Consider the following 27,737-nt stretch of genomic DNA (forward strand, 5'->3'; position numbering starts at 1 on the left):
CTGGTATGTAGGGTGTCAGGTGGGTTCTGGACTATGGGGGATCACTTCATAGAGCATATAAATGCCTAGCCACTGCACTGTACACGTGAAACTAATATAATATTGAATGTCAACTGTAATTAAATATATATTTATATAGTCATGGGCTATAAAGTACAGCATAGGGAATATAATCAATGGTATTATAATAGCTATGTATGATGTCAGAGGGGTAGTAGACTGGGGGGATTATCACTTTGTGAGGGGTGTAAGTGTCTAATCATGTTGTTTTGCAACCTGAAACTAATAATAATAATTTTCTCCTTTTATACATAATAATACTGAGACTTAGAAAAGTTACATGATTTGCCTGAGAATAGACAGCTATTGAATAACAGAGTCTTTTTAAAATTAAATACCACTGCAGTTCGTTTGACTGAAATACAAATATTTGTGGCATAGCTGTTTCTCAGGACTGACTTTCAGAGGTCTGAGTTGACATTCCCGCTCAGTTCTAGCTGCCCTCATCACATCACATACTCTCCATTCCTTTGTGAAGTGTCAAACCCAAGTAATTTTATTAGGGAAAAAAAAGTGTCCAGCCTATAGAACCAACGGTGAGAGAGAGAGAGAGAGACAGAGAGAGAGAGAACAAAATATTTTTTAGGGAAAAGTTAGGATAAAATCATTCATATAAATTACAAATGGCTGTTAATGGCACAAGTATAACTGCCTTCCTGGTATCCTTGAATTCTAAAATAAATAGGTAAATCCTTGCCTGAAATACAGGTCATCTCTCCTATAGAGTTCAATCTGTTCATTAGTCTAATATGCACCATTCTAATAATTGTTAACAACCATTATCTAAAATGATTGCAATAAAACACTAATAATGGAATTTTAGTCATCAAAGTGCAGGAGATGGGATTTGGGGTCAGAAAAGCCATGCCAGTGGCTCTAAAATCATACACATAGGTGAGCTCACTAATTTACCTGACTCTGAAAGGGGAATTTGTATTTTAGGTTCTTTACTAAGTGAATTTTAGGTCGCTAGATGAGCTGGCGAGATAGTAATTTATGGAATTAGTTTCTCTGTATAACAAAGGGAAAGATAACTCATCATTGGCTGGTTGTCAGAAGTATCAGCTGCATCGGAAGGGCCAGCCTAAAGGTCTAACTACATTGAAAGTTCCAGTACCTGCTGGAAGCTTTGGTGTAGTGGAGTCAGGAGATCTGAATTCATGTGTCAGCTCTGTCACTTTGTAATTTTAGAGGAGTTACTTAGGCTCTCTGAACCTTAGGCAACTTATCTTTGAAATGGAGATATGGTATTTGCTCTTCTGAACTCAGTCAGATGTGAGGGTGAATGGGTTCTGTTCAGCAAACATGCAGTGAGCACTCGGAGGCGCTGTGGAGTGTACCAAGCCCCGGAGATGCGGAGGTGGAGAGGCAGGGTGTCTGTACTTGAGAGGCAGGGTATCTGTACTTGAGAGGCAGGGTATCTGTACTCACAGAACAGTATACGTAGGAGTCAGTCAGTGTGAAAGGCTTTGTACATTCTAAAGGGAATATTGGTCACCATCAGCCGGAACGAGGACAACAGTTTAGTGTGTGAACAACCAAGTAAATGGTTTGTCTTTTAGGAAGAACATCCACGCTGAGCTCATTCCCTTCTACGAATTTTTTCCACCGCTTTTCTTCTCACACTTTTACATCTCTTGGTTCAAAATCGCTACTGTGGATTGCCTTCCTGGCCTCCTCTGATTGCAGCCTCTTTCACGGCAAGGAGAAGGTCTTTTCTTTGGCACTTTTGGGGTATGTTTAATAGACACCAGGCGAGTGATAGGTTGAGTTAACCTTGCTAACTTGTTATGCCTTGGCCCGATGTTTGCTGAGTCCAGGAAATTACCACTTAAATTATTAACTCTTTCAACAGCTGTGTATGGCGTTCCTATACAATGTCAGACTCTATTCTGGATTTTGTTAGCTTGGTGCGAAAGTAATTGCAGTTTAAAAAGTTACATTGCAAAAACCAACCTAATATTAGAAACAATAAACGAATACAGTAAAGTTGACAGCTACAAAATCAACGTACAAAAATCCATTGCATTCCTATCTACTAACAATGAAATCTCAGATAAAGAAATTTTTCTAAAAATTCCTTTTGCAATTGCAACAAAAAGAATAAAATACCTAGGAATAAACTTAACCAAGGAGGTGAAGGACCTATACACTGAAAACTATAAGACATTTTAAAAAGAAATTGAAGAAGACACAAAGAAATGGAAAGACATTTCGTGTTCATGGATTGGAAGAGTCAACATAGGGGCGGCCAGATGGCTCAGTGGGTTAGAGCGCGAGCTCTTAACAACAAGGTTGCTAGTTCGATTCCCACTTGGGCCAGTGAACTGCACCCTCCATAACTAGATTGAAAACAACGGCTTGAGCTTGGGGCTGAGCCGTGGTGGTTGGCCGGTTTGCTCAGTGGTTGGAGTGTGGTACTCATAACACCGTCGCCGGTTCATTTCCCATATGGACCAGTGAGCTGCGCCCTCCACAACTAGATTGAAAAAAACAACTTGACATCCTAGAAAAACACACTGTTCCCCAATATTCCCCAATTAAGACAAAAAAAAAAAAAACCCATAGTTAAAATGGCCATATTACCCAAAGCAATATACACAGATTTAATGCAATCCCCATCAAAAATCCTAATGGCATTTTTTTAAAGAAATGGCACAAAAAAATCATCAGATTTGTATGGAACCACAAAAGACCCTGAATAGTCAAAATAATCCTAAGAAAAAAAAAATAATTCTGGAGGTATCACACTCCCCCTGACATCAACTTGTACTACAGAGCAACAATAATCAAAACAGCATGGTATTGGCAGAAAAACAGACACACAGACAAATGGAAGAGAACTGAAGACCCAGAAATAAACTCACATAAATATGGACAGATAATTTTCAACAAAGGAGCCAAAAACATACAATGGAGGACAGAAAGCCTCTTCAGTAAATGGTACTGGGAGAGCCATGTGCAAAAGAAAGCTATGTGCAAAAGAATGAAACTGGACTGCTATCTGTCACCATGTACCAAAATTAATTCAAAATGGATCAAAGACCTAAACATAAGACCTGAAACAATAAACTACATAGAAGAAAACATAGGTACTAAACTTATGGACCTTAGGTTCAAAGAGGATTTTATGAATTTGACCTCAAAGGCAAGGGAAGTGAAAGTTAAAATAAATGAATGGGACTATATCAAACTAAAAAGTTTCTGTACAGCAAAAGAAGCCGTCGACAAAATAGACAACCAACTGAATGGGAGAAGATATTTGCAAACAACACCTCCAATAAGGAGCTAATATCCAAAAAATATAAGGAAGTCATATGACTTAACAACAAAAAAACAACCCAATTGAAAAATGGGCAGAGGACCTGAAGAGACATTTCTCCAAAGAGGACATACCAATGGCCAATACACATATGAAAAAATGATCAGCATCACTAATCATCAGAGAAATGCAAATAAAAACCACAATGAGATATCACCTCACCCCAGTCAGAATGGCTATCATCAACAAGACAAATAGTAACAAGTGTTGGAGAGGCTGTGGAGGAAAAAAGAACCCTCACACACTGTTGGTGGGAATGCAGATTGGTGCAGCTGCTATGGAAGGCAGTGTGGAGGTTCCTCAAAACATTAAGAATAGAATTACCATATGACCCAGCAATCCCTCTCCTGGGTATCTACCCAAAAAATCTGAAACATTTATCCATAAAGACACGTGTGCTCCAGTGTTCATTGCAGCTTTATTTACGGTGGTGAAGACATGGAAACAACCAAAGTGTCCTTCAATAGATGAATGGATAAAGAAGATGTGGTATATATACACAATGGAATACTATTCGGCGGTAAGAAAAAATGAAATAGTGACAACATGGATGAATCTTGAGATTATAATGCTAAGCGAAATAAGTCAGACAAAAAAAGTCAAGAACCATACGATTTCACTGATATGTGGGATATAAAACTGAAAACAACAAAGGAACAAGACAAACAAATGAGAAACAAAAACTCATAGACACAGACAATAGTTTAGTGGTTACCAGATGGTAAGGAGGGAGGGGGGCAGTAGAAGAGGTTAAAGGGGGTCAAATATATGATGATGGAAGGAGAACTGACTCTGGGTGGTGAGCACACAATGTGATATATAGATGATGTAATACAGAATTGTATACTTGAAACCTATGTAATTTTACTATCCATTGTCACCCCAATAAATTTTAATTAAAAAAAATGATAATATGTACTTCATAAATAAGAGAAATATTTATGTATAAGCCAATATAAAGTATTATTAAAAATTTAGTATAGTTTCCTCACATTTGTTTACATTTAATTCTACATTTTACTGATAGAAACATATGACTAGATAGTTACTAACAAAATATTTTGTTCCTCAAAAGATAGCTAAATCATGTTTCTTTTAGATTTAATTTAGAAAGAAAAAAGGTTAGAAGTAAATTATATTAATTAAGGAATATAACCATTGATATCAGTTCTTTGCAAGAATTAATCCTTTGATAATAAATGTTTGAGCACGGGATCAAGTCAAGTTCTGGGAAGTGTCTACTCAAAACTTGAACAGATGCCAATTAGAAATATGGATGGGAAATTTAGTTTTGTCCAAATTCTTGTGTTGATTCCCTCCCCTCTTTCTTGTTTCTTTGGCAGCTTATTCTGTCCAGTTGGGAAGGAGGCTACAACTTACAGTGTCAGAATCTTGCCAGTGCAGGGGAAGCTGATACCCGGGTGAGTCATGAGAAGCAAGTCAACCACCTGTAACTATTTCTCATTGAAAAGAGGAGAAAGCTTTCTCTTTCTAGACATGAGGATGGGGGCTGGGATTAGATAAGAAAGGGACTCCTGTTCTAATAGAAATGGTAACAAAAATGTTTTCCAAATGTCCAACTACGGGAGACTGACTGAATCAACCATGGTACATCCATGTAATGAATCCCTTTCAAAATGGAATGAGGAAGATTTCTACTGTTACAGAATCATCTCCAGGATATGTGGAAAAAAGCAACCTGTATAGACAGTTTTAATAGTATCGTACATTTTGTGCAAGAAAAGATATAAATATTGTATGTGTGTGTATTTGCTTTTGGTTTTAAAAAGAAACAATGGCAGAATAAACCAAAAGTTAACGAAGTGATTTCCTTTTTGGGGAGGAAACAAGGCAGAGGGGAACTGATGGAAGCTAAACTCTCTGAATGTGCCTTGTCTTACGTTGGATTTGGGAACCATTAAGTCTTTTACATAATTATTAAACAAAATTAAATCTAAAAAGAAAGCAGGGTAGCCTCCCCCAAAAAAACTTGAAAATAAACCAAAATAAATGAATATACCCATATATTAAGTTGGTGACATAACCACACAAAGAATTATTTCAAGTAACATTAAAACAGTGTTCTGATTGGACATCCCTAGTGAGGTATACCTTACCAGTATTCAGTAATTTTTTTGGTTGCTATTAATAAAAATATTGGTATTGCTTTTATTGAGACTTAACAAGTACACTGTAGGATAAAGTATATAATGTTAATACCCTTATGACTAACATTTAAACATACAAGAAAGGAGTTATCAATAAAAAAGTTAAATGAAAACCAGTAATCATAGATTTAAATTGGAAATATCAGAACTTTATTCTTTCTAAAACAAACGAGATTTTTTAGCTCACTCAATAAAAAAGGCTTAGTCTGCGACAACCCAGTACAGTGAGCAATGAATCCCCAGATTGTGTTCTCTAAATACTAGAATTTTCCACCTAGGAGATTAGGATTCTTAGAGAATTGGCTGATTCCTGGTTTGGGTAGGAAATGTAGATAGTAAGAATCTAGAACTTCTTGTGACAGAAAACAAGGGAACTACCCAAGACTGCTAGGATCATGCATGTCCTAGGTGTAAGAGCCACCTTGAAGGGGCTCCCACTGCTAAATATGGAACAATTTGACTGTCAAAAAGAATAGTGACTGGAGTGGATTGAAACGTATTAAGTGTATTTTTAAAAACACATTTAAAATGATCCTAAAAGAAAACTCATGGCTACCCTTTGAAAGTTGCTAGAACACCAACTCATTCTAGAAAAAAAAAAATTAAAATGAAAGAAGCAAATGTTTTTTTTTTTTTTTTTTTGTTTTTTTGCCTTTCATATGTGAATCTCCAAATGGACAAAGAAGAAGAGTTCTTCTCTCAAGAAAAAAATCACATAAATAAGAGAATAAAAATCACCATTTTACAACTCCTAGTGAAATAAAGGATCTAGATAGCAGTGATCTGTAAATGATAAAACTACTGGGTAAAAGTTGAGTGGAAATTTCATAATGATTGGATTAGGCTGACAACACCTGAGCTGGGTGTTCATGAATATCAGCACTTATGTCCCTGTTGCTGTGATGTGATAGGAAGTACACAGAGCCACCTATGAAGTATTTTTAAACCTAAATCCAATCAAAGCCTCTAAATCTAATTGCTAGTTACAGGAAATGCGGAGGATAGAGAAGTTAAATAACATTACCGTGTTTCCCCCAAAATAAGACCTAGCCGGACCATCAGCTCTAATGCGTCTTTTGGAGCAAAAATTAATATAACACCGGGACTATAATATATGTAATATATAATATAATATAATATAATATAATATAATATAATATAATATAATATAATATAATATAATAATATAATATAATATAATATAATATAATATAATATAATATAAGTACTGGGTCTTATAAGACCGGGTCTTATATTATTTTTTGCTCCAAAAGACACATTAGAGCTGATGGTCCTGCTAGGTCTTATTTTCAGGGAAACACGGTAGGAAGAAAGTCATCCAAATCCATAATAGTGGAATTCTATACAACTGATCTAGCTTTTTAAAGAAATAAAAAACATGAAAGAAAATGGGAGCAAGGAGAGGGGTTGCTATTGATTAGAAAAGACTTAAGAACCATTATCACAAATGCAAGCTGGACCTCGTTTGTGTCCTAATTTAAACAAATCATTTACAAACAGACATTTCTGAGACAGATTTGAACATGGACTAGGCTATTAGAAGGTATTGAGGAATTGTTAATTTTACTAGATAATGTCATGGTGGCTTTGTTAAACAAAAGTCTCCCTATTTATTAGAAGTTTTTATAGATAAAATAATATAATACTTTGGATTTTTTTATATGCTACACTCCCCCTAAAAAAGTGGTGGGAAATAGAATTGATTCAACAAGTTGGAATCATATTGAACATTTTGAAGTTCAGCAATAGATACCAAAGGGTTCATTATACTTATTCACCTTGCATTTGTGGAATGTTTGAAATTTCCCATACTAAAAAACATGGGTTATTAATAAAGAAGATGATTGAAACTTTTCATTGAAATATTTAAGATGTATGTTTTTAAAATATCTTGAAAGTAAACATACAAAAAAGTAGGACATATAGATTTCTCTATATCCATTTTATTTCTAATATATTATCATAGACCAGTGCACTTTGGGATACCGTACAGTTCTCTAAAGGTCATTGTATGTATGTATGTATTTATGGTTTAATAGTTTTTTGGTTTAATATTTTTGAAGGTTTATTCCCTCAAATGTTAAGATGGATGCCACTATACCTTATCTTCTTGAGAAGAAGACAGTAGAGCATATATTCTAGTTTTTAAAGTTCCTATTACATAGTGTCTTCTCTTATGTTTATATGTTAGTGCTAAGGGACTTAGAGGAAATGGAAGTGGTTATCATGACCTACTGTCAATGAGGAAGCAGAGTGTCTTGATTTTTAATCTTTCTTCTAAGGAAGAGACACGAAAGAAGTAGTCAAAGGCTGTTCGTGGGTAGTATAATTTTAAGAGACAAAATACGTCCATTGGAGAAATAGAGACAAATGAAAATCTAGTGTAACAAACTATAGTGCTTTGTTGAGTGCTGGGCACTGAGCAAGGGTGAGGCAGTTTCTGCCTTCAAGTGACTTACAATCTGTTGGAAAAGATAGTTTCCTAATACCAACTACATTATGGGTATTAAAATAGAGGCATAAAGCAATTTGGGAATGAATATAAGTGAAGAAGTGGTTGATTCAGAAAGGAGAGGGTTAGGTAGAGTTCCAGAGAAAAGGTGGTCTCTAAGGGGAGTGTTCATAAGGGATGACTAGGAACGTTTCTGACGGGAGGTAAGGAAAGGAGTGCTGGTCGCAGGGAGGAGAGTGTGCAGAGGCAGAGCGCACAGCGGCAGCAGGGCTGGGGACAGTGAGCAGACACCACTTGAGAAGCACGCGGGTGCGGGGTGCTGTGCTGGGAGGGCGGTGGGAACGGCGCCAGCACAAGTCCGAGGACCTTCCTGCATCAAGCACGGAACCGTGGACTCGGTTCTGTAGGTGCAGAGGAGCCACTTGATCAGATATGTACCTTGGAAAGATAACACTAGAGTAGAGAGGGCTGCTGGGAATAAGGAAAAACGAGTTTTGTCGGTAGTCTGAGACAGACGCCACCAGTGAAGCACAGGACAGGCAGGATGCTGAGAGGGAGGGCAGCACCAGGGCGTTCTCAGTGCTCACCTCTTCTTTTTCCCGTTTTAAAATTCTTACAGGTAGCCAAGGTGTTGTGGTGGTACTACTTCTCCAAATTAATAGAGTTCCTGGACACAATTTTCTTTGTTTTGCGGAAAAAAACCGGTCAGATTACTTTCCTTCATGTATACCATCATGCCTCTATGTTTAACATCTGGTGGTGTGTTTTGAACTGGATACCTTGTGGGCAAAGTAAGTTATTTTGTTAATTTTTCAGTTCTGTGTAATGGATCTTGCAAGTCCCCTCGGGAGTCTCCTGTGTTGAGCAGATCAGAGAGGGAAGGGAGGCCGCACATAGCGCATAGCCTGCTCTGTCACACCGGGAAGCACGGCTTGGCCAGGGGCCATTTAGCTTATGGTCTTTGATACTGGCAGAATCAGAGTATTACTTTAAAATTTAAAAATATTTTCTTGTCCACGTGCCACATGTCCAGTGGCCAAAAGCAGTATCCCCGCAGGAGCAGTGCTACTCCAACACCTGGGGCTGAAGAAATACATACAGCACCTTCCACAGTCACTACTTGGCTGTGATACAGATGGTGTCCTTTCAACTTTTAGGGCTTCTTTTTCCATTCTGAAAAATTAAAGTCACATTAAAGCCACCAGAAGAGTGGCTTTTTTTTTTTTTTACTAAGAACTACAATAAGGAATATATTTGTATACATCACAACCCAGTGCACTCGTTCATATGTATATATTTTGTATGAAACGAAAATTTCATGAGACAGTATTTAGCCTGGCTCTGTATGAGGCACTGTTGTTTTTCATTCTTTCAGTTTTTCAAAAAGCTGATGACAACTCTCACTGCACTGATTTACTAATGGGTCCATTACAACCTGCAGTTTGAGAAACACTGAGCTACAGAGGACAGTACTTTCTATTCGATACTGTCTTGTACCCAAGAATTTAAAAATACTTTTGAAAAATCAGAACAGTTGTGAAAACTTAAGTCAAAATGATTTTGTCCTAGGATTTAGGATCTTGTAGACATGACATTTTTTGAAACACCAAGGATATTTGGAATTATCAGTGATGGTGAAATGCAAATTTAAACTACAACGTGGAGAAGGAAATACCAAGAAATGCAGTGGGCAAAAAGAGACGCCTTTTACATCTCTCCTAGCCTGACGGAATCCAGTTTCTTTAGTTTTGTTATTAAGACAATAATAGACTTACACTGTTATCAATATATAGATTATAATCAACACCAAAGGACAGTTATCAAGGTTAAGTATTTTTTGTAATCATCAACAGTTTCATTACAAATTACTAAGGATCTAGATGTCAATCTCAAACATGTGTAAGGAGATTTCCTATGAATAAAATACTATGTGTGACAATTTCTATTCAGTCTAGATTATAAAAATTATAAGCAGCAACCACTCATTTTTCATTAATCGATGGAAATGAAAACTCACGTAGGTAAAAAAAAAAATCACTAATATTGTGCTCCCTGGTACTCTGAAACTGTATTTGTGTTTTTATATAAATTCACGTGCCTGAACCAGTTATTTCAGCCAGTTTTAGTTAAGGACTTACTAGATACATGGTGTTATTCCTTTGTTTCTTATTCATTGATTTGCATTTATCTATCCAGATCTCTAATCTAAGATTGGAAAACCAGGCTAGAGAATTTAAATTGATTAATTAGCCAGCAAATGTTTAATTTAGTTTATATAGTATTATATTATCTCTATCCTACCATAGCCTTAAGAGGTAATTATTATTATACCCATTTTCCAGGTGAGAAAATCAAAATTTCCAAAGTGAAAGTAAACGTATCCGGGGGCCATAGCTAATAGGGCTCCTCTAGCTGCAGTCTCTTCTAGGACTGATTTCTCCTAGGCCAGCCATCTGCAGCCCAAGCTAACAGGCAACAGTACCCAACACAAAGTGAATGCTGATGGGCACTTGCCATGTTTAGTGATTTAATCCTCAACAGGGAGTTCTCTGTTTCCAACAAATAATCTGTCTCTGACATCTTACCTCTAGCAGCTCTGTCTTTCCAACCCTTAGTTGACCCAACATAGAATTTCATCTTTTTTCCCTGGGGTCCTGAAACTCACCCACGCTGATGGCAGTTATAGGGAGATTTCATGAAGACGGGTGGGAGGAATGCCCCAGCACAGCTCAGCACAGCAAATACCCTACAACTAGGTTTCAGATGTCCCTTGTCCTCAGTCCACGAGATGGCCCAGCTACTGGGAAGGTCTCTGGCCAGTCTCCTCAGTCCCAGCCCTTTCTCATCCTGCCAGCCCTTCTCTCCCCCCGGCCCCCCATATTCTCTCACCCTCCCCAGCATCCTGGCTCCTAGGTTTCTTGTAGATAGATTTTATTTACATAATTATGAAGAGCAGCATGTTCCTTGACTCTTGAGCACACTCCTCAGTCATGCACTGAAGGCTCTCTTTCTATAATCAAAATGGCTCACCAAAGGTTTAGCTAAAGCAAAGACACCTCTCAAAGAAATTCTGCCATCGGCTTTAAGCTAACATTTCTTTTCCTCCCCAATTAGCTGATAGCAATGAGTTAAAGGGACAGTAAAAGCTGTCCCTGCACATCAGGAGTTACCTGTGTGCTTGGCACTGACTGAAGCACTGTCCCAGGGTAGTCCTTCTGTCTAGGCAACATTTGCTGAATCCTGGAGCGATGGCCCAGTAACTGGGGTGAGTGTATCCGTGTGATTGTTAGTGCCATATTTGTTATTCGTCCTCATGACACACAGGAAGGACCTCACTGGACAAAGAATGAACAGTCTTACTTTCTAGAAGAGCATTAATTTTTACATGGTACTTTCACAGGTTTCTTTGGACCCACTCTGAACAGTTTTATCCACATTCTTATGTACTCCTACTATGGACTGTCTGTGTTTCCATCAATGCACAAGTATCTTTGGTGGAAGAAATATCTCACACAGGCTCAACTGGTATGTTCTCCCTCCTTTCAGCTCTTCTCCCTGGGAAGCTCATAAATGTCCTCGTGGGCGGGGAAAGCAGTCTCAGTCCTCTCAGAGGCCAGAGGCTTTTCCATGTGTGATGAGGATGCCTATTTTTTCCCCTAAAAATGGCCTTTTAAGAATGAAACTTCATGTGTTAAAATGTCCTCTGTGCAGTTAGCTTATTCCTTGCTTTGAAATGCAGACGAATACTTTTAAAATTAATGTTGATGTTAAATCATTTTTATCTGTCATTTCAACTACTTTTCCATGAGAAAATTAACGAGCAATTATAACTACTTACTCATATAATTTTAAATAAAATTTCTGGATGGGATTGTGCGCTGCTTTGGTGTTTTCTTATTTGTTTTATTCCTGCAAAATTTAGGGAGTAAGAGTAGTTGGTTTCTGAAGCATAAAACTTGGCAGTGGCTTTTGTGTGCCCGGCCGCGTCCCGCTCAGTGACACCCTTCCTGCTGCCCCTCCAGGTGCAGTTCGTCCTCACCATCACGCATACCATGAGCGCCGTCGTGAAACCATGTGGCTTCCCCTTTGGGTGCCTCATCTTCCAGTCTTCTTACATGCTTACACTCGTCATCCTCTTCTTAAATTTTTATTTCCAGGTAAGTTAAATGTCAGTAGTCAGCAGTAACGCCTAGTAGACTGCACTTTTGCATTATATATGTGTTTAATTTTACCAATTAAATATCACATAGCACAGGCTTGTTGGTAAATTCCAGTGATAGAGGTGCACAAAGTAAAAAGTGGAACTTGCATTTCTAACTCCTCTCCCGAAGGAGGTCCTCCTCCTCAGAGGATAACTACTGGTAACAGTCTAGTGGCCATTCTGTCCAACATTTCTCAATGCCTGCATATTAAGTTTTATTGGAAATATTATGCAGTGGTATCATATATTTGTACCATGCTACCAAGGTCTGAGTTCCGAATATAGTAAGACAGATCCAGGAAATTTATATGAATGGAGAAAAACATGGGCTAAATGAATTTAAGATTAAAAAAATTATTTCCATATCAGCTACTGTGATGTTGTAGACTCACTGATAATGTGGAAAAAAATTATTTTAAGGCAAAGCAGCATGGAAAGTTCCCATTGACTTTTTCTTAAGTATCGTTTTTATGGGGGGGTGGGGAATTGGAAAACAGTGTGTTTCTCCAGGATGTCAAGTCCTTGTTTTTAAATCTAGTTGTGGGGGGGCGCAACTCAGCTCCAAGTCAAATCATTGTTTTCAATCTAGTTATGGAGGGTGCAGCTCACGGGCCCATATGGGGCTCGAACTGGCGACCTTGGCGTTATAAGCAACGTGCTCCAACCAGAGCCAACTGGCTGCCCACTGGTGGCCCAGCTCCAAGCTCAGGCCATTGCTCCTCACTCGTCCATGTGGGAATCAAACTGGCGACCTTGGTGTTGTGAACACCTCACTCCAACCACTGAGCCACCCAGCCGCCCATCATTTTCTTTTTAATTAACAATTTGTATGGGAGAGAGTTTCAAAATACAATTTCAGAGCAACTGTTACACGAGAACTGATGAAAGCTGTAACAGCACAGGCCTCAGGTCGATGTAGATTTGAAATTGCTCTCCTTGTGGGCTGGAGACATAGAAAGCTTCATGAAAAAAATGAAAACGTACATTTCTATTTAAAACAATACTTTTGAAATTGTATTCAACTGCATTTCCTTCTTCAGACAAACAACAAGTGCCTTCTGATTTTTTAGTTTGCATTTGCTGAAAGTCAACCCATAGTGGTTTTATACAGAGTACAACTGTGGGAACTGAACTTTTGACAGCTTTTCAGCTCTTGTGTTTCTGAAATTGGACTGGCTAGGCTTTGTCTTTTATAAGAGATAAACATTTCCTTTGAGAATTTCTAAAGAAATAACCATTGATAGAACCAAACAAAGCCACAAAAAGGAATAAAAGCTGAATGTTAAAAGAAAGCTAAGGGAGTCATTTACTGTTGGCACTTGAAGAGAAGCAGATAGCCAGCAGGGGTCAGCACGCGGCACTCACAGCTTTAACCCTACATGTTGGGTCAACTGAATCTAGTCCTTTAAAGTTGAATATATTCTGTTAGTCTTAACCCCTAATACCACTGCTTTAAAAAAAATTTTTTTTAAAGGTAAAAATGAGATGAGATCAGGTATTTTGTCAGAATAGCAAAGATATGCCAAAACTCATATCAAGCCCAAATCCCAGGTATTAGTACTTTTAAAATAACAGCACCTTTTTTTTACTGGAATTGCATTTTTTAAAAATTATTCTTAAATAAGTCATGGGGATGTAATGTATAGCATGGTAATGAGAGGTATCTATAGTTTTTAATACTGTATTGCACATTTGAAAGATGCTAAGAGAGTAGATCTTAAAAGTTTTCATCACAAGAAAAATGTCTAACGTGGTGATGGATGTTAACTTATTGTGGTGATCATTTCGCAGTATATGCAAACATCAAATCATTATGTTGTGTGCACGAAACTAAAGTATGTCAATTATACCTCAATTGAAAAACAGCTCAAAAAAATCCTTTCTAAGTAAGCAACTAACGCAGAATAAATTGAATGCTAGTCCATAATATATAACATATAAATACTATCCTATTATAGATAAGGTGAAAGAAACAATCTTTCATTGAAATTCATTCATATGTCCTGTTTTTACCCTACTTATTTTTTTAACCAGAAGCTTAAAAGTTGTCATATTAAAAACAAGAATTTTTATTAGAAAGTTCAGTACCCAAGAAAATCACGTACTGTTTTATACTATATGCCATGTTACAGACAAGGTCTTATTAAAGAATCCTTTTTTCTTTCTTTTTCTCTTCAAAATATACACATCCAACAGACATATCGAAAAAAGCCAATGAAGAAAGAGATGGAAGAGTCACCAGCAGGGAAACAAGTTAAGAATGGTTTTTCCAAAGCCTACATCACTGCAACTAACGGAGTAGTAATAAGCAAGAAAGCACAGTAAACATCGAGTTTACATATGTTTTAGCATAAACTAATTTCCTTTGAGTTTATAAATCATTTGTACCCAGAATGTATTAATATCTTGCTGTTAGGTTAACTGTTAACTGAATGCTTCTGTTAGCATTGAGGTGAGGCTGAACTCTGTAGACCTCAGAACTGGTACAACTTCTCTCTCTCCATCCCCCCTATTCTTCCTTCCCCCCAAACTTAACCACTCACCAAAAACTGTCTTTACAATGCCTTATATACATCAAAGCCAGGAAACATGAAGCATTGTTTTTCACAGCAAGTCTTCAAATTAAAAGTTAAGAGTTTTGTTCACATTAAAATGTTTAAAACAATGTTAATTATCTTATAAATACAGGGTATGTTCTAATCTATATTAAGCAATAATTGTCAGTGTATAAAGTAATTAGTCCCTTTGTTCCTTTACCATGTTTCCCTGAAAATAAGACCTAGCATGATTTTTCAGGATGACATCCCCTGAACATAAGCCCTAATGCATCTTTCAGAGCAAAAATTAATATAAGACCCGGTCTTATTTTGGGGGAAACATGGTAGGAATCAACCCCAGAAAATATTAGAATAGCATCATAAATGGTAAATGTAGCAAAACTTTTCTCTCTCTTAAAATCTGTCAAGTTCCCATAGCCACTCCTAATTCTCAACTTAGTGATATGGTAATGAAATTTGTATTTTTTCATTTTGAAGATTAGTTTTTCTAAGAAAAAAAAAATCTTCTGCCAAACCCTCATAGCTCAGGGGTCTTGAATAGGAGCTGTTCCTCAGTTTTAATTTGGTTTCTTTAATTATTCACATCTACCTCTTGTGTTAAGTTGCCCAGGTTAAGATAATAGACAGACACAATACTCAGTATTAAAAAGCAAAATCTCAACCTGGCTGCTCATTGCTTTCTGAACAAGGACTCAAGCCCCCTCTGCCATTTTCCTTAGACTGATAGGCCCCTGGGATACTTACAAATCAGAATTAACAGAGCAATCGGGGCAGATAGACATTGAATTTGTCAACTAGTTCTTGTGAGCCTGTTTGTGAATATTGTTCCCAAATACCTGCTGTCACTCTTTGCGGGTTAAGTTTTTGGAAATTGGAAGAAAAAATTAGAGGACTATGGAAAGATTTCAGCGCTGAGCTGTGAGCTGGTCGTGAGGTGCACTGAAAAGTGCCGATTTGGCAAACTCAGCGCACCCTTTCGCTGCTCGGGTAACACAACCTGTATCTACTGAGAATCAAGCACAAAAGCAGAAGACGGCATGAATGAGTATTTCCTTTCTCCCTAAAGGTGGGACTGTTACTTACTATTACACTGTACCAAAAATGGAACCAGAATACCTTCGGAAGATTTGATGACTTATACCCTCTAAAAGCATTTATACCCTATCCCTTCTTTTTAAAATAAGTTTTTAGGTCATAATGTCGATATCGAATGCTTGAGTGCCAGAAAGGCATCGTCACCACTGCCCCAGCACGTCCCAGTACGCCTGGGAGTGCCTTTTCTGCCCCCTGAGCTCTAGTTTTTAAATTATTTTTTCTATTTAGAGAAAAACAACCACACTGACTTTTGTACTGACATTGTACGCTGACAATGTACTGACTTTTCTAACTTCTCTTTCATGTAAACTACCCACTCAGGATTCCGGCCCACTTTTTGAACGGTGACTGATCCTAACCTAGTCTTCATGATGAAAGTGTTGTGCCCTGTAACTTCCCTTCTTTAGGAGTTGACCCAGTTCTGGTGGACAGACATCTCTGTCTGATGCCCACTTACTCTTGGATTTATTTTTCTAGATGGTTTTCTAAAACTGACTTGCGCCAGGGTGCTTAATCCCCACTTTCGTCACATTATAACTGTATAACTGTATTGCTGTAAGTATTGTTCTCCCCTAGAAACTCATCGTAAAACAAGGGCTAGCTTCGAGCACGACCATTACTGCTCCCCTGTGACAAACACACCTTGGAGTGAGGAGAAAGCCCTTGGAGCAACTGGACTCTAGTTCAGTTTTAAGTCCCAAACATGGGCTAAAATCCAGGTAAAAATGAGACTCAGAAGACACATCACTAGTCATTGGTTGTATTCACCTTATTCTTAACTGTCAGTGAGTCCCTGAAGTCTCACCAGTCGGCACCATACCTTCCATCCTGGGCGCTTTCATGGGCTTCCTGTCTGCAGAGCAAGGCGGAAGCCATCGTTCAGCAGAAGGCCAAGGCCGAGGAGCTCTACTTACAGAGCAGCTTGAAACCTCCCAGATCAAAGGCGAAAACTTGGGTAGTGTACACTTTCAAGCTCAATTTAAAGGTTTCAGGATGATTTCCAATTGGTCTTTAACTCTAGAGAAGCTTAATAAAACACTAATCGCCTTAAACCATTCAAGGGCTGATAAAAAGACACAGAGCTAAGAACTCTTAGCCACAAAAAATGAATCAGGTAAATATTTTCACCTGTCATTAAGTGTTACAACTTTGAAAAACAAACTGTCTATTTATGTGATTTTCCTAAAACAAAACTGTAAAATAAAAAAAAAAAAATTATATAATCTATAACGAAAAAAATGGAAAAAGTTTTTCCCAAATGTCTTCTTATTCATAAGAATGAAAACATTTAAATGAAACCATAAGCATATCTGTCAATAATTCCCCCAGTTTTTTAAACTAACAAAATAAAACTTTTACTTAATGGAATTAAACAGAGAGAAATTTTCAACCCTTCAAAATTATATATTGAACTATTTAGGCATTTGGGGGGTGAAATGCTCCCACCACCATCAGGAAGGTATTTATATTTTAAAGCAAAGTGACATAAACTGTGATGGGTAGAACAGCACTTTGTGTGTAGAGGCCATTCTGGTTCTTTCTAATATTTCCCTGTCATTTTATGATGTTTCTGGGGGCTTCCTTATTTGGAAAATAAGGATATCACTTTTTTGGTTTTCCTTTGAAAGTACTTGTACCTTAAGAACATAGTATCATGATTGGGGTGGCAGGGAGGCAGGAGAAGCCATTTTTCTTTGTAGATAGATAAAAAGCATTCTGTATGATTGTTGTATAATAAACTGATTTTTACACTAAAGTAAAGCATATTGTGATTTTTCTTATCTGGTTCAAAGAAGTTAAAATGTGTGCTCCATGAGATTCCAAATGACCTATTGTTACTCAGGATTTTTTTTTTTTTTTACAATAAAGTAATATTTTAGCAATTAATTTCAGACGTTTAATTCTTCCTTATTTCAGAAAGCAATGAGGTTTTATGTAACATTATTACCTTTACAGAGTATTCATATAGCAAGTTAAACTATTTCAGAAAATGATCATTCACAAGAAAAATTGAAGACCAATTAGATAGCAGAGGATATAAAAGTTGTAACAAACAAACGATGCCTACATATTCGTTAAGGAGACTATTAGGCACAGAAGCAGGGTGAGGCCCTGAGGCCCGGACTCTCCCTCTGCAGAGACCTGGACAGGCAGGGGGCTACTGCAGCTCAGGTGTGGCTGTGTGAGCTGAGACTTGACCTGGTGAAGCCTGAGACTTTCAAGATTGTGCAGCAGGACCACAGATAAGTGTTGGGTCAATGTAGAGAGTAGAGTTTTGATTGTGATGTTAAGGAGAGTAAGACACAGGTCCAAAAGAAAGCTATGAAAGATGAGCTCGCAGTCTGCTTATGAAGTTGCTTAAATTCCTGCATAGTAATGGAGATGGGGCAGGATATGTTGAGGGGAAAAGGGAATAGGAGAGGAAGAAAACGGAGTAGGAGGTAGCACTGAAGAAGAGAAACTATTTTATCTGCGTGGGGGATAGAATTTGGGGAGAAGAGTAGACATTTTTAAAGAGCTTCCTTTTAACCTTCAGGGCTTTCATTATTTTAAAGTCAGTGGACCGAAGTTATTAAAACTTTGTGCTTAAAAATAAAAGATAAATCCTATGTCTCTATGGCAAAGTCTTGTAACTATTGTTGCAAATCAAAAGCTGTTTATACATGATAAATGTTCACCCAAGTAAGTTACTTAGTATCTGTATAAAGTTCAGTGTGTGTTTTTATTACAGCAGACTTTCTTCAAAATCAAATTACATTCATGTATTTAAGGAAGATTTCCACTCCAGGGCATGCAAAGAAATGATCACTCTTGCAAGACTAACTACAGTCACCTAAAAATCCCTTGGCCTTCAATAAAACATGATTTTCAGTCATGGGGGGAAAACGGAGTAAAAGCTATTGATTTGTAGGTCATTTTTCTGTCTCAAGAAACTGCACTGAGGGAACACTGGAATGACACCAAAAGGACAAGTAAATCTGGAATGCACACCCTCCTGGAGTGCAGCCATTATGACTCAGGAGCAACCCACCGGGAGCCCGTTAGGACAGCGGCTGAGGCCACATCACATTTGGCACCCAGGCCAGGCCCAGCCATGCTCGGTGCCCCGCTAGCTCTTGGCACATGTGTTTGTGCACCACAGTCCGTAGCCTTGAGATGGGGTCTCTTGTATTTGCCACTGTTACTGCTCAGCCTTTGCCCTGAGCCCAAGAACCGAGCTGATCCCCTAAAGGCATGTGACTCTGTGACTCCTGAGCACTGAACACCAAAAGGAAAACCACTTTTCCCAGGTTGATGTCATATATATATTAAGAGGGGGATGAACTTAACATTCTTGTTGGCTGTGACCTTAGTAACAAAATTAGAAGCTGCAAATTTCTCTGAAGGACTTAAGCCCTCTACCTAACGTACTTTGTGTAGAACTAGCTTTTTTTTTTAAAGCTAGTTTAGTCCTGTGGGCTTTGATAAACTATGGAAATAGTAAAGTTTAATTGAAAAATTCATCAAATCTACCTTGCCCAAGGCTGTGTATTACACTAGAGAACAAAAGTGACCCAGATGAAATGTCTGCCCTGGAGTTCATAAGTCTAGTAAAATAGATGGAGAAACATTTAGTTATAAAATAAAAATATTGAAATCAGCTTACCAAGAAAACTAAAGGAGGCAATGGCTGAGCTTAGTTTTAACGGGTGAGAAATTCTCCAAACAGACGAGGCAGGAAATTTGCTCAAGGAAATTCCACAGGCCCATGTCCCAGAGCTCCACACACGTCTGGCCCAGGAATGGGAGCTGACAGAAGATTAGGGAAAGGCGTACCAGCCATAGGCCCAGCTGCTGCCCCACAGCCTGGAGTCTAGTCAGCAGACGAGCAACAACTCAGGTGTGCTACAAAGGGGCAGTCTCATTACTCCGCCCTCCAAATCACCCACTGGACTCTCTGTGGTTCTTTCTAACCAGAAAAGTAAAGGAGCAAAGATTCTGAGAAATGTAGTTCCGCCTAGCCAAGTCAACACATTACAAAGCTACCATATAGCCTGTGATAACAACCAAAAATGTCTGTGCCACATGAAATCTAGTGCCCAATGGAAAAACCGAAAGGCAAGCTCCTGCCTTACCTGAATTCCCAGTAAAAAGGGCTTCGGCCAATAGTGACCAGTCTTCAGGAGTCCAAACAGCATCTGCCTCTCCATTATCTGGTCAGTCATAACGACTATATCATAAACGGAAGAATCAAACTACTAAATTCCCAGAAAATTAAAAGCCTGACCAAGAACATCTGGGCCTTTTACTTAATAAATCTCAGTTCTTCTGGAAATAAGTTTTACAGCTATCCTTGATCTAATGCAAAGCTGAGATTTTTCACCTTGGAAATTTACTGCTTTACTCATACTATTTTCTAAAAAGCACAGAAATTCTGGACTCATATTTTAGCCCATGTCTCACCACCCTGACCCTCTACCCACCCACTCTTCTGCCATACACACACCGTGCTTCATTTCTTAGGCTCCTGGGACAGGTCTCAGTTACATTGGCTTAGAGACTTCCTGCACTATCCAGGGTTCTCCAGAAAAACAGAAGGAAAAAGATATATCCATATCTCTATTACTTAAATCTAGATAGATGATAGATAGATGATAGATAGATAGATAGATAGATAGATAGATAGATAGATAGATAGATAGATAGATAGATAGATATAGATAATAGATAGGGAGAGGGATTTATTTTAAGCAGTTTGCTCACCAGTTGTGGAGGCTGCTAAGTGTGAAGTCTAGCGAACGCCAGCAGGCTGGACGCTCGGAAGAGTTGATAATGCAGCCTTGAGTCTGCAATCTTCAGGGTGGGCCAATAGGATGCAAACTCAGGACAGGTTTCCATGGTGCCATCTTGAGACAGAATTGCTTCTTCAGGCAACCTCAGGCTTTTAAGGCCTTCAGCTGATTGGATAAGGCCCACCCAGATTATAAAGAGTAATCTGCTTTATTCAAAGCCTACTGATCTAAATGTCAATCGCATCTACAAAATAGTTCACATATCTAGACTAGTAAACAACTGGACACCACAGCCCAGCCAAGTTGACACTTAAAATTGACTGTCACCTGCTCCTTGGGAAATGACCAAGACCCCAGGTAGGACTTGTTCCTACCTTTCTTGACTTCATTGCCACACAAAAGGGTTAATAGCCTCATTCTCAAAATTCTCTTGTCCTTTGGCTTCTGAGAACTTGAAGGAGCCTGGAGGTTCTCTTGTTTATGTCTCCTCCTGGGATTTTGAATTGATTAAGTCATCTTCCATTTCTGCTAAGGCAGAAAGGTGAGCAATGCTTGAGAAGAACACGAGGAGCAGGCCAGGCTGCAGACCTATAAACCACCCATCACCACCCCACAAGCTAAGTGTGATCTCAGAGGTGATCACTGAGCAAGCCCAGAGGAGGGCTGGTCAGCTGTGACCTGAGCTGGGAGGTGGTGAGGACTATATATAAGAAAACAGAACCAGAGGTAGGCCTTGAAACACATTTAGGGGCTCACTAGGGGCAGAATTGGGTGAAGAGTGCTTCCAGTAGAGCAGCAATATTAGTTAGGGAGCAGCATAATGGCACAGCTGTTATAGCACATTCCAGAAACCTCTAGCACTAAAGAGGAGGCTTCAGGATAGGGTGACAGGAAGAAGATGAGGCTGAACATGGACAGCCTTGAGTGCCAGGCTCACAGGAAGCCGTGATGGTAGTCAGCAGGGAATGACGCATTAGATGGGAGTTGTGGACAGGTAACCTGTGGTTACTGGGGAAAGGGGAAGAGCGGGGAGAAGCCAGGTAGAAGCACCATTGTGGCATTTCTCCCCCAGATTGGGGGAAATCTAGGCTAGATCATATAGGAGACTTCACTGCTCTGGAGATGCCACAAAACTTTGAAGGGGGGAAGAGTCAAAGTCCAGATTCTGAGTTAGGGACAGGAGTGGATGGGGATGACCTGAGCTCAGCGGGGGAGGGTCTGAACTGGGACGGGCAGGAGCAGCCAGGATGAGTTAGTCGTGGGCACATTCAGTCTCAGGTGGGTGCACGATTGCAGTTGGTGCTTGTCTAATGGGCACGTGCAAATGCACTAAGGCTCAGGAAGCTGAGAGCAAGAGACGAGAAAGCCAGCAGCACTTTCCAAAGAATTAACCAGAAACTGGGGCTGAGGAAGCAGCCAGAGAAAGAAGAGAAAGTAGTGTCCCAGAAGCCAAGGAAAGAGAGAATACTTACATCAAATGCTCCATGGAGATCAGGTGGACAACTATTGAACAAAAGCCATTAGGTTTGGTCAAGGGGAGGCAGTTAGCACATTGCAGGGGCTTTAGAGTGAATGAAAAGTAAAAAAAAAAAAAAAAATCAAACAAGCCACAGGAAAATAATGCCTAAGAACTGGGGATCTGAAGGAATGACTACAGTAGTTGCTAAAACAGAGGTGAGTGAGTGAGCAAGAGAGAATGAGTGTCGCTGTGGGGGGTAGGGAGAGAGAGGGGGTGTCTCCAGTAGTTGAAGGAAAACTCTGAATGAACCTGCAGCTTGAGGCCAAGGATCTGGCCTTTGTTTCCACAGGAAAGATACTCACAACACAAATCACTGCTGAATCACCGTATAGTCTCTATGGCTTCAAACAAATCCCGCGCTGAAAGCAGCCCACTGGGGCCCTGAACCTTGGAGAGAACTGGCCTCAATCTTTTCTTGTCACAGGAAGGGTGGGGAAGGAGCCAAGGGGCTGGGAGGGAGGAACAGGAAGGAGGGCTGTTCATGCCACTGGATTGTGTTTAAAAATACAAAATCCAGGAGATAGTCTGCTGTGGAAGGAACATGAAGATGGAAGTAAATACTGGGAAGAACAACTGTGGAGGACGGGAGGTTAGAGCACAGGGGACGATGGGAAATGACGGAGGAGGCTGAGGCCACAGGCTTGTACGGAGTCCACTGGGGTGGGTCTGGGGCTGTGCCCAACTCCTGAATGAGTCAGAAAGGGGGTGAGCATGATGCCCCGCTGGCATGGGCCAGAGGGTGGGACAGTCAGCGGGGTCTGCATGAGGGGGCACTGCTGCTGTCCCTGCTCCCCCACTGGCTGAACACGACCGCAGCCAGGCACCCACCATCCAGCCTCCCTCCGTGTTGCCCACAAGAGCACATCCATCCGTGTCCTGCCACCCACCTTGCTCCTGGCACAACACTCGTCAAGCTATTTTGCACATTTCTTTGTCCATCCCCAGGACGTCTGTTCCAGTGGAGCCCTACTTGCGGTTATCACCTCTCGGTAAATTGAATTCCATCTTCATAGTGCTGTCATATCAATCTTCCTAAACCACTGTGTTCATTGTCCCATTGCCTAGTCAGTCTGCAGGGGCTGTTCCTCACAGACAGAATAAAGTCCTTCTAATCAAGCCAGGAAAGGCGTTGCAGTCTGGGCCTAGCCAAATTTAATTCCCATTAATACCCCGTGATGGCCTCAAACAAATTCTGCATCTGCGTGCCTCTGCTCCATCATTCCAGATCGATTTCCAGGGGGAGTCTCTCCTCCAGGAAGCCATGCCGGTCCCCCCAACAAAGATGGCCTCTCCCTCCTCACAGTTCTGACAGTGCGCAGTGTACACCTCATTTATGGCACTTGTCACCTGCAGTCTTGAGGTTGTCAGTTACCTGGGTGTCTTTAGACGAAGTTCTTAACAGCCAAGATCCCCTCTTACCCATCCTGACATCTACCACGCGAACTACTGGGAGCCACCTCAAGGTCTCTCAGAGGACAGTGCTCAAATATATGTCCACTAGTTACCAGAAGTCATATATATTCCTTTTTTTTTCCTTTTTTAAATTAGTTTCAGGTGCACAAAATGTAATAGTAATAGTTAGATATTTATCATTTATACCCCACACTGTGACAACCCCCCGCCCCCATCCACTACCCCTCTGACATCGCACACAGCCATTGCATTTCCACTGTCTCTGTTCCTAATGCTGTACTCCGCTTCTTGTAACTAATTCTTTAGATGTCCTTCCATGAAGACAGTCAGTGTAATGGCACCGAAATCCATAAAACATCGGGTCACCAGAAATTGTGAGCCCGAAACTGGATATGCCTAAATGAAATGAGGTTAATTAGATATTTCTCCATTGCTAAAGCTGGAAATTTTGTTAAAGTGCTGAAGAAATTAGAACGTTTGCAGATCAAATTAAATAACTAATTCAAAATACCTATTTTCATCTGAGATAATTTCATCACATTCAACTTAAATTCTCCCTCAAAGAGTTATACTACTTTGTTTCCCTGAAAATAAGACCTAGGTGGACAATCAGCTCTAATGCATCTTTTGGAGCAAAAATTAATATAAGATCCAGTATTACATTATATTACATTATATTACATTATATTACATTATATTACATTATATTACATTATATTATATTACATTATACCCGGTCTTATAGTAAAACAAGACCCAGTCTTATATTAAGTTTTGCTCCAAAAGATGAATTAGAGCTGACCTTCCGGCTAGGTCTTATTATTGGGGAAACAGGGTAAATAGTACGAGTATAAATGCTGCTAAAATACTTCCCCAAAAAACTTGACACTTCTCAAATAAAAATCAGTTTTACTTTTCAAATCATTTTTTAAAAAAGCAACAACACTCCAAGTTGCTAAACATCCTGAACTTCCTTTTATTCCAACCAAATTTTAATACAAAAGCTTAACTTTTGTGAACAAATGAACAATAACACAACTGCAAACTACCAACATATTCTATTCTGTTCTGTTTGGTTCAGTTTCTATTCCACCTCAGGAATTCTCAGGGATTCTGTTTGAAGTGGAGTGAAATGAAAACACAGAGCACTAAAGCACCATTTGTGTGGCCTGGGTCATCTTTTTCTTCTTCATGCAGCTCAGGCTGGTGGAAAGGAAAAAAGAGAACAGTGATTAGTCCAGCCTGAACTATCCTCCTCTTGGTCCCTCAAAAGTCAGTGAGTCAATATGGATGTCACTGCTTTTCATCAGCTACGTCCTTAACTCAGGTATTCATTGAACTTGGATCTTGCCTGGCCGCTGGGAGCTAAAGTCAGTGTACTGGGTAAAAATCAGCTAGAGTCAAAATCTCCCTCAGAAATCTGTTAAAGGTGCCAGCTCTCAACAGTCTATAACACAGTAGGTTATTTTTTTTCCTCCAGAGTTGGAGGAAAAATAGCTATTTCTTGAATAGAATACTGGATGAAGTGGCTGGGCTGACTTCTGGGGTCACGCTGTATGAAAAATACATGTTGTCAATAACCAGCCTGGCATTCAACCCAATTCGATGCTCATAAAACAAGAGGTAGGTAGGAGCTGATATCAGTGAGGGGCCAGATTCTCCCAGCCCAGTGCAAACATTAGGGTGTATTCTCATCGAGAAGAACGGCAACCTGTGCAATTGAAGTTATTGCTCCAATTTTTTCTGTGTTCAGCACATGTAATTTGATTCAGGTAGGACAGATATTACCAGTAACCTACCCAACATCTATTCTCCTTTCTTCTTTATCTACAGAACCCCACTTTTTGGGAAGGCAATACCATGCTCAGTTAAATTCTCACCTCCCCAAATTCCCTTTCAGCTAGAAAGGGCCTTGGGACCCAGCTCATGCCAATAAGATGGAGAAATATCTCTTGGTTTGGGCTTCCATGAAAACTCTTTCCCTAATTGAGAAAAAAAGGGGGGTTGGGGGAAGGGGCAGATTCGTATCTTTAGCCCACCCCTTCGGCCTTCCTGGAGTGCAGAAGAGATGCTTAGCGTTAGGGCAGAAATCTGTGACTATAAAGCCCCAAGCCACAGGCAGGAGGCAGAGCAGGGAGCTAAAAAACCTGCTTCTTTAATGACTACTTAAAGCTACTGAAACCAACCCTGGATCATTTCCCCCTTGGCGGCTGCTTGGGGGGTGGGGGGTGGGGTGGAATCGGGTTTCTGTTACACGTGATTCACTGTAACATGTACAGTTAATTCACATTTGATCTAACTAATTCTCTAGTAGGTCTGGGAATTTGTCTAATACTCTTAGCCTAGATTAGTCTTTTTTCCATATCCTCTTTCAGTACTATTTTGATTTGGAGATTTGTTATTTTTTTTTCCCCAAAAGAAAATATTACTTTTTTTCCAATAATGAAAGTCTTTGAAGACATTTACAAGAGTATTCACCACAGATTTCTTTGGAATAATAATTTAAAATCACCTGGATGTTCACCAATAGAGAATCAAATGTATAAGTTATAAACTAGAATATTTTGCAGTTATTTACAAAATAAGTAGATCCATATTTTTGACTTGGAAAGGAATCTTTTATTGCTGAGAGAACAAAGCAAGGACAATATAAATAATATTTAGTACATCATTCATGTTACTTAAAAATTTACACATGTATACTTATATAGACATTTGCATACATTCTTCTGTAAGTATAGACAAAAATGTCTGGAAGAATACACCGTGTTTCCCCGAAAATAAGCCCTAGCCAGATAATCAGCTCTAATGTGTCTTTTGGAGCAAAAATTACTATAAGACCTGGTACGATATGATATGATATAAGACCCAGTCTTATATTATAGTAAAATAAGACCGGGTCTTATATCATATCATATCGTACCAGGTCTTATAGTAATTTTTGCTCCAAAAGACGCATTAGAGCTGATGGTCCAGCTAGGTCTTATTTTCGGGGAAACACGGTAGTCCCTAAGTCAACTCAGTCAGTCTTATGCTTAGCCCTCTGCCATGCCTTTCAGTCTCAGATAGCCAGTTACCCACATGACAACTCCATTCAGATACTAAAATCACAAGACAAATGTACGTCACAAATCAAACCACCACCAACATGTACCCCTATATCCTCCTATAGCCGATACCCAACCTATATCCTTCCCCTCACCCTCTCAATAAAACTGGGCCTTTTCCAATCTTCACTATTCTCCTTAAATGACACCAATTTCTGCCAAGTTACTCAAGCTCCAAGCCTGGAAGTTGTCCTTAATCCTGCCTTCTCCCTCCCCACCACATCTAATCCATCAGCAGCCCTTCCAGCACCGTCTCCCCTCGCCCACATCACCCATTCCCCACCCTCCACACACACAAAGGCCCTTGAGAACAGTACTGTACTAGTACCCCTTTCACTGCAATTGGAACAAAATCCAGTTTCCTAACCATGGTCCATAGGCCTAGGTGACACCCCCACCACACATACCCCACCCCCATCCTCAGCTTTTACGGCTCTGCCCTCACTCCTTTTGTTTAACCCTCACTGAATTCCTGGAACATTCTAAGCTGCTTATGGCCTCAGACATCTGTCTTGGCCATTCACTCTGAAATGCCCTTCCCCCACTGTCCTCACTGCTGGCTCCATCTCATCCTTCAAGTTTTAGCTCAAATGTCACTTCCTTACAGAGGTCTGACTTGACTCTCCTCCTTCCACACTGAGTCTCTCACACTTCTTTCCTCCTTAGCACTAACCCCTAACATGAATTCTTATCCGTTTACTTGTTCACCATCTGTCTACCCTAAAATGCACACTGTGAGGTCACGGACCTCTTGGGTATTGTTCTACCCCCAGCATCTAATCCACTCAACAATTTATTGAGAAAATGAATATATTCATTCTCACCTTTTAAAACAAATGGGATTATGCTGCTTAAAAACAAGCATTTAATTTTTACCCACTGTTAAATGTCTTCCCAAGTCAATTAATATAATCTAAATCTTTCTTTTTAATGGCTGCATAGGATAGCATATGAATGGATAAATCTATTAACCAAACTCTAGTTGGGCATTTAGGCACCTCCCAGTCTCTCCTGATGAGAATTGTTTGTAACACATGTCATTGTACATG

The 27,737-nt window shown here is 39.5% G+C and overlaps 1 protein-coding gene across 2 annotated transcripts in view; it reads left to right on the plus strand.

Annotated features, from left to right (window-relative positions):
• Positions 1-17,633, plus strand: part of ELOVL2 (ELOVL fatty acid elongase 2) — an 89,443-nt gene extending 71,810 nt beyond the window's left edge. For both annotated transcript variants that reach the window (XM_033115495.1, XM_033115496.1), the window contains exons 4-8: positions 4,726-4,803; positions 8,643-8,814; positions 11,424-11,548; positions 12,046-12,180; positions 14,421-17,633. In XM_033115495.1, the coding sequence (XP_032971386.1) occupies positions 4,726-4,803; positions 8,643-8,814; positions 11,424-11,548; positions 12,046-12,180; positions 14,421-14,549 (639 nt within the window). In that variant the 3' untranslated portion in view covers positions 14,550-17,633. The remainder of the gene's footprint in view (positions 1-4,725; positions 4,804-8,642; positions 8,815-11,423; positions 11,549-12,045; positions 12,181-14,420) is intronic.
• The last annotated feature ends 10,104 nt before the right edge of the window (positions 17,634-27,737 follow it).

The sequence above is a fragment of the Rhinolophus ferrumequinum genome, chromosome 9 (assembly GCF_004115265.2).
Source record: "Rhinolophus ferrumequinum isolate MPI-CBG mRhiFer1 chromosome 9, mRhiFer1_v1.p, whole genome shotgun sequence".
NCBI lineage: Eukaryota > Metazoa > Chordata > Mammalia > Chiroptera > Rhinolophidae > Rhinolophus > Rhinolophus ferrumequinum.